Genomic DNA, 13,274 nt, shown 5'->3' with positions numbered 1-13,274 from the left:
TAAACTTAACCGGCGAAAGAATGCACGTTCAAAAAAAATAAAAAATTGAAGGGATTCGAACTTGTCACCAACGCACCGCAGGATCCACAGCAAGGCGGTGAACCAGTTGAGCTAGCCATCGATGTTAAAAGAGGGGGAATTTACGGCTACATAATGCTGCCGCGGCAGAGCGGAGTGGGCTACCACGGGGGCGTGGCTAGACGCAAGTTGGTTACCTTAAATAATTACGCGGCCAGGAAGGGGCGGGGGGAATTGGCATGACGACTAAAAAGAAAAAAGTTACTAGACTCCAAACCACACGTCGGACCAAAACAAATAAATAAAGCGCAATACCAAATGGGGCTCTTTTGTCCAGAGGGCGCTGTTTGACAGCATTACAGATTATACCTTTTAAGTACAGGAAGTGTGAAGGGGGGCCTGTTTGCAGACAGATAAGTGGATTGGAGGAGGATATGAGATGATAATAATACTGCAGGACCTCTTTAGGGGGTCTTTAATCGGCATGCAACGAACTGGACATGCAATTGGAGCGGCACACACACACATGCATTGTCTTTTTCTCAGTCGCCGATGCGATAGAGTCTCTGCGCCTAACCCATCCCGTCGTCCTTCCCCCCATGGGCAGCCGGGAGCAGATAGGGCGTCAACGTGAGCCGCGCCCCGGGGACCAATCCAAGTGCTCCTGTCCGTCTTCGTCAAGGACGCCCTGAGCCATCATCCTTTCTTTCTATTTATTACTTACATTTTTAAATGTTCTTATATACTTTGATTCTATTGCTACTATGTAGTATGTATGCATATATATATTAGGGATGGTCGTGAGTAATCGACTCGCGGCTATGAGAAAACTCAATCTTAAATTATTAATAATTTTTATGAAAAAAATTGAAATTATTATTATATATTTTTTTTTACATATTTGTTTCACATGTACGTGTAAGATTATAACTGTTTGTTGGTTTCATTAAACATACGTGAATGAGCAAAATTAAGTTTTAATAAAACATTTAAAAAATCAAAAAAAAATCCCTCCACGAGTAATACACGATTAATCGAGTATATCATGCAATCAATCAATCTATCTGTATTTTTTATTTAATGCCCATCCCTAATATATATATGCTTTATTACATGTGTTTATTGCTCCTATGTCTGCCCACTGCGAACATGTAGGCTGGTAAAGCTATGCCTCCTAAAATGTCTAAACGGAAGTACAGGAAGTACCAACTGTTCAACTGGATCCGAGTGGTTCTCCTGCCCCCTGGGGAATATGACTCTGATACTCTGAGCTCCGAGATCCGAGCCTTGACTTTTAGCCTTTATCTTATTTTCATACCAGTGTTTTCCTATGCTTTTTTTGTTTGTTCTTAGCTCTATTTATTATTATTATTATAATTTTTTTCTCCTATTTTCTGTATTTTCCTCTCATCCCAATTTAGTGATTATACCATTCCCCCCCCTCCCCTTCCTGGTCGTTGCACGCATGTGCCCCCCACTGGTCGGTCTAGGGAGCCCTGAAGTCTATCACATGCTTCCTCCGATACATAGGAGACAGCCAGCAGCCTCTTTTCACCTGGCAGCGAGGACTCTCATTGGTGAAGTGTAACGCGTGGGAGGTCACACTACCATCACCATTTCCCTCCCTCGCTGTGCAGGCGCCCTGACCGACCTGTAGGAGTCGCTGTTTACAATGACCAGATTACCACCCACCGGCTTCCCTCCTGCTGACACTGCCAATTGTGTCAGTATGACGACCGGCCCAAGCCGGAGGCAACGCTGACAGCCGGATTCGATACCAGTGTCTCTGCAGTGGTAGACAGACGCTTAGTCCGCTGTGCTACCCGGCCGCCTCTTAGCTCTATTTATTTAAATTTTTAAATGTTCTTATGTACTTTAGATACTATTGCTACCATGTGTATGTATATGTGTTTCATTACATGTATATATACATACAAGATGGAGAAAAGAACAGGTGAGTAATTGGTATGTATATGTGTTTCATTACATGTATATATACATACATACCAATTATTAGCCTGTTCTTTTCTCCATCTTGCTAGGATTTTGTGAGTCGTTCCTTATCTTCATTGGGGAAATCTGTCGCATATGGATTTTAAGGTGGTTTTTGTTCTGGATCTAATGTGATGTTTCTTCTTGACTTGTAAAGCCCATGGGGGGCAATTCCATGTGATCTCAGGCTCTACAAATACATTTGATTTGATCATCGGGTGCTCTCGGGTCTTTGGTAGAAGACAACTGGAACGAGACGGGATCCCAGGCACTCAAAGTATCAGAGGAAGTAAAAGACTTTATTGTGGCATGGCTACATAATTTGAAAAAAACCAACATGTTTCGACCAGCTGGTCTTCATCGGGGCATGACAAGGTGCTACAGGTTCACCCTTTTCTTTATAAAAAGGGGTCGTCATCACAGGTGCCCAATAGAAGGCAATCCCATCGTACTTGCAGGTGATTCTTCAATCAGTCAATCAATCAGTCAATTCAAGAAAGACACACAACACATCAATGAAATCACATTTCTAGGACGGGCCAACTGCCGTGGACTGTAACCAATTAATTAAATTATTTAACATCATGATTGGACTTGTTTCTTTTTCTTTTCACCATTTTTAGCTCTATTTTAGCAATTTTTATCCCTATGTATTTCTCCATCTTGTTTTTAACACATACTAATAAGTGTATGTTATGTATTAACTGTTTTTACTGTTTTTAAATTGCTGTTATGCTGTAAAGGACATCTGAATCTCCCCTCGGGGATAAATAAAGGTTTTCAATTCAATACATATTATTCATCACATGGGGCTAATTGAAATGGCGATCGGTACATATAGCATATTCATAGGAAACATTTTAATTCAGTGTCCTCATTCAGGCCTGGGTGAATGGTGCATTTATGTAGCGCTTTTATCCAAAGTGCTTTACGATTTTGTTCCTCACATTCACCCATTCACTCACACATCCACACACCGAAGGCGGAGGCAACCATGCAAGGTGCCATTAGGGGTTGAAGTGTCTTGCTCAAGGACACTTCGACATGCTGCCCGGGAGGAGTGGGAATCTAACCGCTAACCTCCAGATGACTGCTCTAATTTAAGCCTACATTTTCAACAAAGAATCATTTTCGTCGTGACATAGCATAAAGTGTCTAGCAATAGGGTAGTCTTGGTTGAAAGTTCTAGTGGCATATTTATGTTCTGCAAGTCGATCACGTAGGCATCTTTTTGTACGACCTACATACAATGTTCAAATCAATAAAGGTTTTGTTTTGTACGGCAAACAATAGGGACAATGCATACATCTGTACACACCAGTAGGTCTTTCTTTTGGCCAAATAACCAATCACCTTTAACCCTTTCACTGCCAGTGCCACACGACAGCCGGTTAACCCTTTCACTGTGACAAATAGAGAAGCATCATCCGCGGAGCTAATGATGGAGCATCGCCGTCGGTTGTGTGATAGTAAAGGGTTAACCTTCTGTCGTGTGGCAGTGAAAGAGTTAAACAATACCTTTAAAACACTTACAATCTTGTAACTAAGATTTGATCACATAGATCACTAGATTTCAATAGATTAAATTTATAATATGCATTTCATGTGGGTATTCCCTGATTATAAAAAGATGTCGGGACAATCTGCCAATAGCAAACATTAAATACTTAACCTACAAACGTGCAGTGGTGGAAGAAGTACACAGTTATTTTACTTAAGTAATAGTAGAAATACCCAGATAAAATAGTACTCTGGTAAAAGTAGAAGTCCTCCATTCAAAATTCTACTTAAGGAAAAGTAGAGAATATTTGAATGAAGTAAAAGTATATGCATTCATGATATTTGTGTATACCAGTGCGAGGGAGCGTTCGAGCCTCAGACCATTGACCTCTAAAGTTCCTGTTACACTGTATGTGGTCCAGTGGCTCGGGTTACGTCCTCTTGAAGTTGGCAGACTTCAAATTTGAAAGTAGTCTTCATCGATGCTTGCCATGTAACTGATGGGTTCAGGTGAATGTAGTGGAGTAAAAAAAAGTACAATATTTCCTTTGAAATGTAGTGGAGTAAAAATACAAAGTTCCCTCAAATGTAAATACTCAAGTAAAGTGCAAGTGCCTCAATTGTACTCAGGTACAGTATACTTAGAGGCTGGGAAACAACCTTGAGATGGGCTATACAATAGTACAGGCTACAGTAGGCTGTACAATAGTACAGGCTATAATAATAGTATACAAGCTATACAGTAGTAGGCTATACAATAGTACAAGCTATACACAGTAGGCTATAATATATAGGCTATGCAGTGTTTCCCACAGGTTGATTTGCTTGTGGTGGGTGGCACAGATCTGTCACTAGGATTGTTAAAGATAATTAGCTTAATCTATGTCAAAAAGAGTTGACTATACCAAATTGACACACCCACAGAGGGAGGGAGAATGGCTGACGACATACGACCCACCACCTCCTAATGTACAGTCTCCTCCCCATCATACTCTCTGTCAGGATCTATGGGTAACAGTACTGTATATTTGCATAATCATATATGTCACAAATGTAACAGTACTATATACCTGTATGTCATGTATGTCCCTATGCCATAAATGTCATGTATGTTGTGTATGTCATAAATGTCACTATTAATTGAAAATGGGGGACCCTGATGTAAACAAGACAAACGTCTTTCTCTGGTCTGCATCCCCTTAACAATTGTGTGTATTGAGCCGTATACTGTATTGTACACCCATTCTGCAATCTGTTAAATAAAGTTTTCATTCATTCATTCATTCATTCATACAAATATACAGTAGGCCTACTGTTTATTTACAGACAGAGTTTCTAAAAGAGAACATTTTAGGGGGAGGAATCATCAACACATCATAATCACACGCAAGGCTGGAGGTGGGACACTCCAACAACATAGGCCTGGCCCTGGTGGCCGACAGACCCAGGAATGCTCCAAATGGTTCCAGATCGCGTTCGTCTTTGAGCCACGTGACTGGACCACCTCCTGCTTTACACACTGAAAAGGCGCATCATGGAAATATCACGAACTTGGACATGGTTCATTTACACAGTGAAGAAACTCAAAGGACTCCAGCGTCCAGGTATTTACCAGAACAGAGAGCAAGACGGGAGATAACCATCGCCTCACATTCACTTGCAGAATATCACACGTTCTGTCTTCTCTCTGCTACGCTCCCCCCTCTTGCTGAGACGCGCAGGGGCGCGCACATACACGCACGCACACACACACAGTACAGTACGTACATGCGTACTCGCTTGCATCTTATCAGGTGATGATGACGCAAGTAGGACAAGTATTCTCACAGTCCAATGATGAGCAGCAACTCCTGCCACACTAGTGTTGTTCTGTTTTAACGGACCGTGGGGTTTAGAGAGCCGCGGCCAACCACTCTCTCTCTCTCTCTCTCTCTCTCTCTCTCTCTCTCTCTCTCTCTCTCTCTCTCTCTCCCTCTCACACACACTATCCCCCTCTCTCTCTCTCCCTCTCACACACACTCTCTCTCTCTCTCTCACACACACTCTCTCTCCCTCTCTCTCACACACTCTCTCTCCCTCTCCCTCTCTCTCTCTCACACCCTCTCACACACACACACACACTCTCTCTCTCTCTCTCTCTGTCTCTCTCTCACACACACACACACACACACACTCTCTCTCTCTCTCTCTCTCTCACACACACTCTCTCCCTCTCTCACACACGCACGCACACACACATACACACACACCCCCTCTCTCACACACGCACACACACACGCACACAAAGCGGCTGTTTCTGAATCCTTCATATTCTCCAGTCATTGTTCTCTACATTATTCTTTCTCCGTGATGACAATACGTCCTGATTCTCACAAACAGTAGTGGTCTCATGGTCTAAAACAATAACAAGCAGCGCACACACAAAACACATACACACACACACACAGTGACACACACACACGGTAGAGAGTATCCTGCGATAGAACCACTATCGGCACCTGACACCTCGAAAACAGGAAAAACATTTGGGCAGGAACACAGATGTGTCGGTGTCGGTGTGTCCTGACTCCTGGCCTGGGAGGAGCATAAAGGAGCCTATATTTAATTGCACCAGACGGACATCTCATAACTTCACTCTTCTGCACGACGCACGAGGAGGGATCGACTCCACTCCACCATGTCTTATTATGAGGTAATAAGGTCTCGCTTATTATACGTCTCGACTGACTGGGAGCTTTTTTTATCAACAAACATCATGATTGAAGTATAGCGGCTTATAGAAATGTATTGTTGTTATTTGCGACACATTACATTTTTTTTTTAAATAAAGTGGGGCTATTTTTTTCATATTTTTTATCTAGATACACATTTGATCTAAATAGCGACTCGATGTTACTCACTGTGCCTCCTTGTGTATATATTATATTTATCTATTTTTTTACCTTATTTTCTAGCACTCGCTTGTATTAAGTATTGTGTGCTTTTGTGTGAAGGGCGGACTATAGCAAAGTAAGATTTTCATTGTATGGCAAACTGTCTGTTTAACTGTGCACACATGACAACAAACAATCTTGAATCTTGAATCGATGCATGTGTGTGTGTGTGTGTCTCTGTGTGTGTGTGTGTGTGTCTGTGTGTGTGTGTGTGTGTTCCTGTGGGTCCTCCATTGCATGTGTGTGTGTGTGTGTGTTAATCTGATGACAAATAAAGACTTATACTTAATATTGTAATTGCTCTTCCCCCTCCTCTATACTCTCTCCGTTCACCCCCCCCCCCCCCCCCTTCCCCCGACCCCTCGTCGTCTCTCTCTCCGTCTCTCTGCAGCATATCGTGTTCAACGACTACAGCGACTACAACGACTCGGGCTCCGGCTCCGGGGAGCTGGGCCTGGACCTGCAGGAGCCGTGTGACCTGGGGCAGGTGATGACCCCGGAGCTGCAGCAGGTCTTCCTGCCCGTGGTCTACGCCTTCATCTTCGTCCTGGGCATCACCGGCAACGGCCTGGTGGTCATGGTGCTGGGCTGCCAGCGCAGGTGAGAGGAGGAGAGGAGTCGGACGCCGGCCGGGGGGGGGGGGGGGGGGATCGGTGCAGGAGTATACTTTAACCCTCTCACTGCCACGCGACAGAAGGTTAACCCCTTTACTATATCACACACAACCGACATTGCGTAGTAAAGGGTTAACCGTCTGTCGTGTCGTGGCAGTGAAAGGGTTAACCGGCTGTCGTGTGGCAGTGAAAGGGTTAACCGGCTGTCGTGTGGCAGTGAAAGGGGTTATTAACCTTCTGTGTATATCGTCGCAGTGAAAGGGTTAACCGTTTGGTATAGTGCGACGGCGAAAGGGTTAAACTCGCGTTGAGTCTTTAAAGGGGGACATTGTTAGTCTTTGTATGGATTTGACGAGTCTGAAATGTTATTTACTATAGGCTCCGTGTCGTTTGGCCCAGGTTTTTTTTTGATGTCTTCAGATTAACACGGCTAAACAATTGCTGTTCAGAATGATTGCCATTTGGTGAGGTCACATCATGATTAGTCAATTAACGCTGCTTTTTGGCGCCAGGAACGCTGCATTCCTACTCTACTGTCTCGTTGGTCAACTATTTTTTACTCCTGGGTGTGATTGATTGATTGATTGAAAAGTTTATTAACAGATTGCAGAATGGGTACAGTACAGTACAGCTCAATACATACAATTGTTAAGGGGATGCAGACCAGAGAAAGACTTTCGTCTTGTTTACATCAGGGTCCCCCATTTTAAATTCATCATGTGTGGGAGGGTCTATCGGCCGCAGGGGAGGGCATCATTAATTTGGTGTGTGTGCTGCTTGCCAGTGCCAAATGCAAGGGGAGAAAAAGGTGCTGGATAATAAATCATTCAAATAAGTTAGCGATAAAATTACAATAACATAGTTGAAAAGATATACGTCCCCTTTTAAAATCAGGCATTATTTTCAGAAATCAAGCTAAAAATCGAATCTGCCAACGGGGGGGTGAGAGAATTTTACTTTTAGAAAATTACTTTCACTTTTTATCATTTTTATTTGAGATTTTACTTGACATTTCTTGAAACAATTATCTCAAAATTAGGGAGTTCACTCATTCTGTTTCAAGATACACAGTTGCTCCTCAAATTCAGAAAATCCTTGAAACAGGCTTAATGGCTATACATCTCAAACCCGCCCTCTTTTCTTGATCCAAAGGTTGTGATTGGAGGATCGATAAACATGGCGTTTGAGATAGGTCGCACACATAGGGAGGTGTAGTGGTTACGTCATTGTTGTTTCCTGCGCGGTCCACCCCACTTGAACTTGCAATGTATTCTCAATGGGCACATTTCTAAATCGTCTCGTTTAAAACAAATAAAGCATGAACATTGACATGGTGTACCTTTCTGCGTGCATTCACCCACAATATATAGCTCAACGTGAACAAATTTGCAATTAATCGTAAAAGTAGCAAAATAACAACGTTTAGGTTTTCGTTCACTGAGAAACTACACAATGGCTGTGACGTGTATTAGGCGACAGCACTGAACGACAGGCGTTCTACTGGTAAGTGTAGTTCTTTTTTAACGACAAATTAAACAACCTTTTTAACAATAATGTTAGTGATAGAAGGGAACTCATTTTGTGAAAAAATGGAAAGCTTGCCAATGTTCATGAGGCAGAATTATTACAATAGCCGATACAGGGTGGACCGCGCGGGAAACTAAAGTGACGTCAGACTACACCCCCCTATGGGCTTAAAGTACCCTTTTTTTTTTATCTACCTTTTCTCCCATTTTCAATTTTTTTCTCCCATCCCAATTTCGTATCGTCCAATTCTACCCTCCCCTGTCTCGAACCCTGTTGGCCATGCCTCCCACAAGCCGGCTGCAATGTGGACAAAGCCTTACATCACGTGTCCCCTCCGGTACTCGAGGAGGCAGCCGTCGCATCTTTTCACCTGCACAGCGCGATCTCTCAGCGTCGGGGGTCTGCGTGGGAGGGCACGCCGCCCCCGTCGCTTCCTGATTCTGCTGCGCAGGCGCACCAACCGACCTGTAAGAGTCGCTGTCCACAACGTCCGATCCCCACCCATCAGCTTCCCACCCCCCTAATACTGCCAATTGTATTAGTATGAACGACCAGCCAAGCTGATAGCAATGCGGAGAGCTGGGCTCGAACCCAGCGTCTCCAGCATTGGTGGTGAGCGCCTTTCCCACTGCACCACCTAGCCGCCCGGCTTAAAATACTTGTTAAGATGGATATTTCTTTTGCAGTGTGGTCATTGTGGTATTCAATAAGATTTCATCCCAAAATTAATGACTATACAGGTCTTATTGGAGTTGCTGATGCTGATGCTGAGATAGATAAAAAAAATTATTCTGATTTTATATATTTATTACTAAAAGATTTGCACTACATCTCTACCTCATTTTTGCATTTTGTTACATCTTGTACTTCAGTTTTGTATATTGTATATTTTGTATAGTGTTTGGTCATTGTTCTTTTTACTTTCTTTTACTGTATGAAGCACAATCTTAGGGGGCTCACTGTAATGTACATGTATCTTATGTGTGACAAATAAAACAAAACTTGACCGAGTGTGTGTGTGTGTGTGTGTGTGTGTGTGTGTGTGTGTGTGTGTGTGTGTGTGTGTGTGTGTGTGTGTGTGTGTGTGTGTGTGTGTGTACAGGTCCAAATGCAGTCTCACGGACCGGTATCGACTCCACCTCTCTGCCGCCGACCTCCTGTTCGTGCTGGCGCTGCCCTTCTGGGCGGTGGACGCCGCTCTCGGCGACTGGCGCTGCGGACCCGTCATGTGCGTCGGCGTGCACGTGATTTACACCGTCAACCTGTACGGCAGCGTGCTCATCCTGGCCTTCATCAGCCTGGACCGCTACCTGGCGGTGGTGCGGGCCACAGAAACAAACACCGGCCGCCTGAGGCAGCTGCTGGCGTGCAGACTGGTGTATGTGGGTGAGTGTCTCTGTGTGTGTGAAAGGAACACGCCAACTTTTTTTTGGGGGAAATTTGCTTATTTGCCATCTACCCTGGAGTTAGACAAGCATACCCTTTTCTTTTTTTTTTAAACTTTGACCAGTCAGCTGGTTTCTTTTAGCGTTTATCGCTTTTTCTGGTCAAGTATGACCGACAGAGACAGGTTGAATGGGGTATAGATCGGGGAAAGACACTCTGAGAAAATACGGCGAGTCCGGGAGTCGAACTCGTGTACCCCAGATCCGTGACGCGCACGGTTGTCCCCGACGCCGAAATAGCGTTCGAGGTACGCGGTGAGCTACTGGAGCTCCCCAACCATACCCTTTTCTTCTCTGTGCATGCATTAGGCTTATATGGAACAGCCACACCGTTAGCCTAGCTTAGCGTCATTCACTGGAAGTAGGTGTGCCAGTGTAGCTTAGTTCCCAACAGTCACGAAATACACTCCAAATACAACTCCAAAACTTTCCTGTAAACATTTTGTGACCTGTGTATTTACCATGTGGAGAAATAAAAAAAATTATTTTTCGTTTTCTAAGCAGATATATACTCAGCATTTTTTTTGCCGAACCACTGCTGCCTGGGTGCAGTGATTTCACCACCTCAAAAGCCCTGTTGCTTAAAATAGTAAAAAAAAAAAACAGGCATTTGAGGTGATGAAATCACTGCACCCAGGCAGTAGTGGTTCGGCAAAAAAATGTCAGAGTATATATCTGCTTAGAAAACGAAAATGTCTAATATATTTTGTATGTATGTATCTGGTATGTATCTGCTTGTCTAACTCCAGGGTAGATGGCAAATAAGCTAATTTCCCAAAAAGTCGGTGTGTCCCTTTAATGCGTGTGCATGTCCACGACAGCATGCTCCTCCCAAGACATTTAATAGTCACAACGTTTTGACCTCACACAGTCCTCCCCTGATGAAGACCAAATGAGGTCGAAACATCCTTTTCCACTCTTAAAACGTCATGGAGTACGTGTGCTCGTTTAGTTTTCCTGAGTATGCCTCTATGTTCACGCTTTCTCATGATTTCTCATCCCTTCCTGCTTCTCTTTCTGTCCCTCCCTTTCGCTCAACACAGATTTTCTCTCCCTCCATCCTTCATCTCTTTCTCTCTCTCTCTCTCTTTTTCCCCCAATCTGCCTTATTTCTTCCCACATTCATCCCTAATTTTTCTCTTTCTTTCTCGCTCTCTCCAGCTGCCCGGTTGCTTTTTCCTGGTCGCCTCTCATCTCTTGTTTCATCTCTTTTGTTGTTTGTCCACCTCATTGCTTTACTTTATGTTTGACTCTTTTATTGTGTGTCCATTTTATGTCTTGTCTATTTTAACGTTTGTCAACTGTAATGTTGACTGATGAGAGCTACTGGATACCTGAACCTCGATCGATCTATCTATCTATCTATCTATCTATCTATCTATCTATCTATCTATCTATCTATCTATCTATCTATCTATCTATCTATCTATCTATCTATCTATCTATCTATCTATCTATCTATCTATCTATCTATCTATCTATCTATCTATCTATCTATCTATCTATCTATCTATCTATCTATCTATCTATCTATCTATCTATCTATCTATCTATCTATCTATCTATCTCTCTCTCTCTCTCTCTCTCTCTCTACACGTGCTTATCCCTTATCTCTCTCTCTCTCTCTCTCTCTCTCTCTCTCTCTCTCTCTCTCTCTCTCTCTCTCTCTCCACGTGCTACATTCCCATATCTCATTCTCTCTCTCTCTCTCTCTCTCTCTCTCTCTCTCTCTCTCTCTCTCTCTCTCCACGTGCTACATTCCCATATCTCATTCTCTCTCTCTCTCTCCCTCCCTATAGGTGCCTGGCTTCCTGCCGCCCTGTTGGCGGTGCCCGACATGGTGTTCGCCCGCACCCAGGAGCCGGGAGACGGGGTGACGGTGTGCCAGCGGTTCTACCCGATGGACAACGCTCCCGTCTGGGTGGCGGTGTTCCGCCTCCAGCTGGTCCTGGTGGGTCTGGTGATCCCCGGGCTGGTCATGGCCTGGTGCTACTGCGTGATCGTCAGCCGGCTGACCCGAGGCCCCCTGGGGGGCCAGAGGCAGAAGCGCCGGGCGGTGCGGACCACCGTGGCGCTGGTCCTCTGCTTCTTCCTGTGCTGGCTGCCCTACGGCGTGGGCATCTCCGTGGACGCCCTCATGCGCCTCGAGGTCCTGCCGCGCGGCTGCGGCCTGGAGGCCGCGCTGGGGGTGTGGCTGGCGGTGGCCGAGCCGATGGCGTTCGCCCACTGCTGCCTGAACCCGCTGCTGTACGCCTTCCTGGGGGCGGGGTTCAAGAGCTCGGCGCGCCGCGCGCTCTCCCTGAGCCGCGCCTCCAGCCTGAAGATCCTGCCGCGCAGACGCCAGGGAGCCTCCACCACCACAGAGTCGGAGTCGTCCAGTCTACACTCTAGCTAACAGTGTGTGTGTGTGTGTGTGGTGTGTCTGTGTGTGTGTGTGTAAGGTTGTTTACACGTGTGTGTGTGTGTACTGTGTGTGTGTGGTGTGTGTGTGTGTGTGTGTGTGTGTGTGTGTAAGGTTGTTTACACAGTGTGTACTGTGTGTGTGTGTGTGTGTCTGTGTGTGTGTGTAAGGTTGTTTACACGTGTGTGTGTGTGTGTGTGTGTGTGTGTGTGTGTGTGTGTGTGTGTGTGTGTGTGTGTGTGTGTGTGTGTGTGTGTGTGTGTGTGTGTGTGTGTGTGTGTGTGTGTGACTGTGTGTGTGTGTGTGTGTGTGTGTGTGTGTGTGTGTGTGTGTGTGTGTGTGTGTGTGTGTGTGTGTGTGAGAGAGAGTACGGAGCAGTCTGCTGGTCCACGACTTGGCTTCGCTCCCTCATATGTAGTGGAGTTTCTAATGTAAATATATAGATTTTTACGGTGCTATTCAATATTGTTGTGCTCGTCCACTATTGTTGATTCTATGTGTGATACAATATTAAAAAAGAATAATGCTCTTATTCTCTGCCTACTTGTGACTTTGTTATTTCTCATGAGATAATTCGTTTGTTTCCCGCGTGAAAAGGTTACAATTCCTCGGTTGCAGTTGACCACTCAACCAGAACTAACCCCCCCCCCCCTCTCTCGTTCCCTCCCTCTCGCTCTCTTTCTCTCCCTATCTCTCTCTCGCTCTCCCTCTCTATCTCTCTTTGAGTTTATGTATGGGTGCAAACTAACCTGTCTAAAACTAAAAACACCCCTCTCTCACTCCCTTTCCCCCCCCTCTCACTCGCTCTCTTTTCCTCTCTCCCTCCCCCTCTCTTTCTCTCCTA

General features: G+C 44.8%; 1 protein-coding gene across 2 annotated transcripts; it reads left to right on the top strand.

The window, feature by feature from the left end:
- Nucleotides 1-6,160: 6,160 nt before the first annotated feature.
- LOC311226865 (C-X-C chemokine receptor type 4-like) lies at nucleotides 6,161-12,903 on the top strand. 2 transcript variants are annotated; one of them, XM_084312292.1, is made up of 4 exons: nucleotides 6,161-6,202; nucleotides 6,835-7,043; nucleotides 9,699-9,970; nucleotides 11,829-12,903. In XM_084312292.1, exons 1-4 carry the CDS (start codon nucleotides 6,188-6,190, stop codon nucleotides 12,422-12,424), a joined length of 1,092 nt encoding a protein of 363 aa, XP_084168418.1. In that variant the 5' UTR covers nucleotides 6,161-6,187; the 3' UTR covers nucleotides 12,425-12,903. The 2 variants fall into 2 exon arrangements, with proteins under 2 accessions (XP_084168418.1, XP_084168417.1); XM_084312291.1 differs by having other exon boundaries at nucleotides 9,687-9,970.
- The last annotated feature ends 371 nt before the right edge of the window (nucleotides 12,904-13,274 follow it).

The sequence above is a fragment of the Notolepis coatsorum genome, assembly GCF_963971535.1.
Source record: "Notolepis coatsorum genome assembly, chromosome: 4".
Classification (NCBI taxonomy): domain Eukaryota; kingdom Metazoa; phylum Chordata; class Actinopteri; order Aulopiformes; family Paralepididae; genus Notolepis; species Notolepis coatsorum.
The sequence above is the reverse complement of the archived record's forward strand: the minus strand, read 5'-3'. Positions and strand labels throughout refer to the sequence as shown.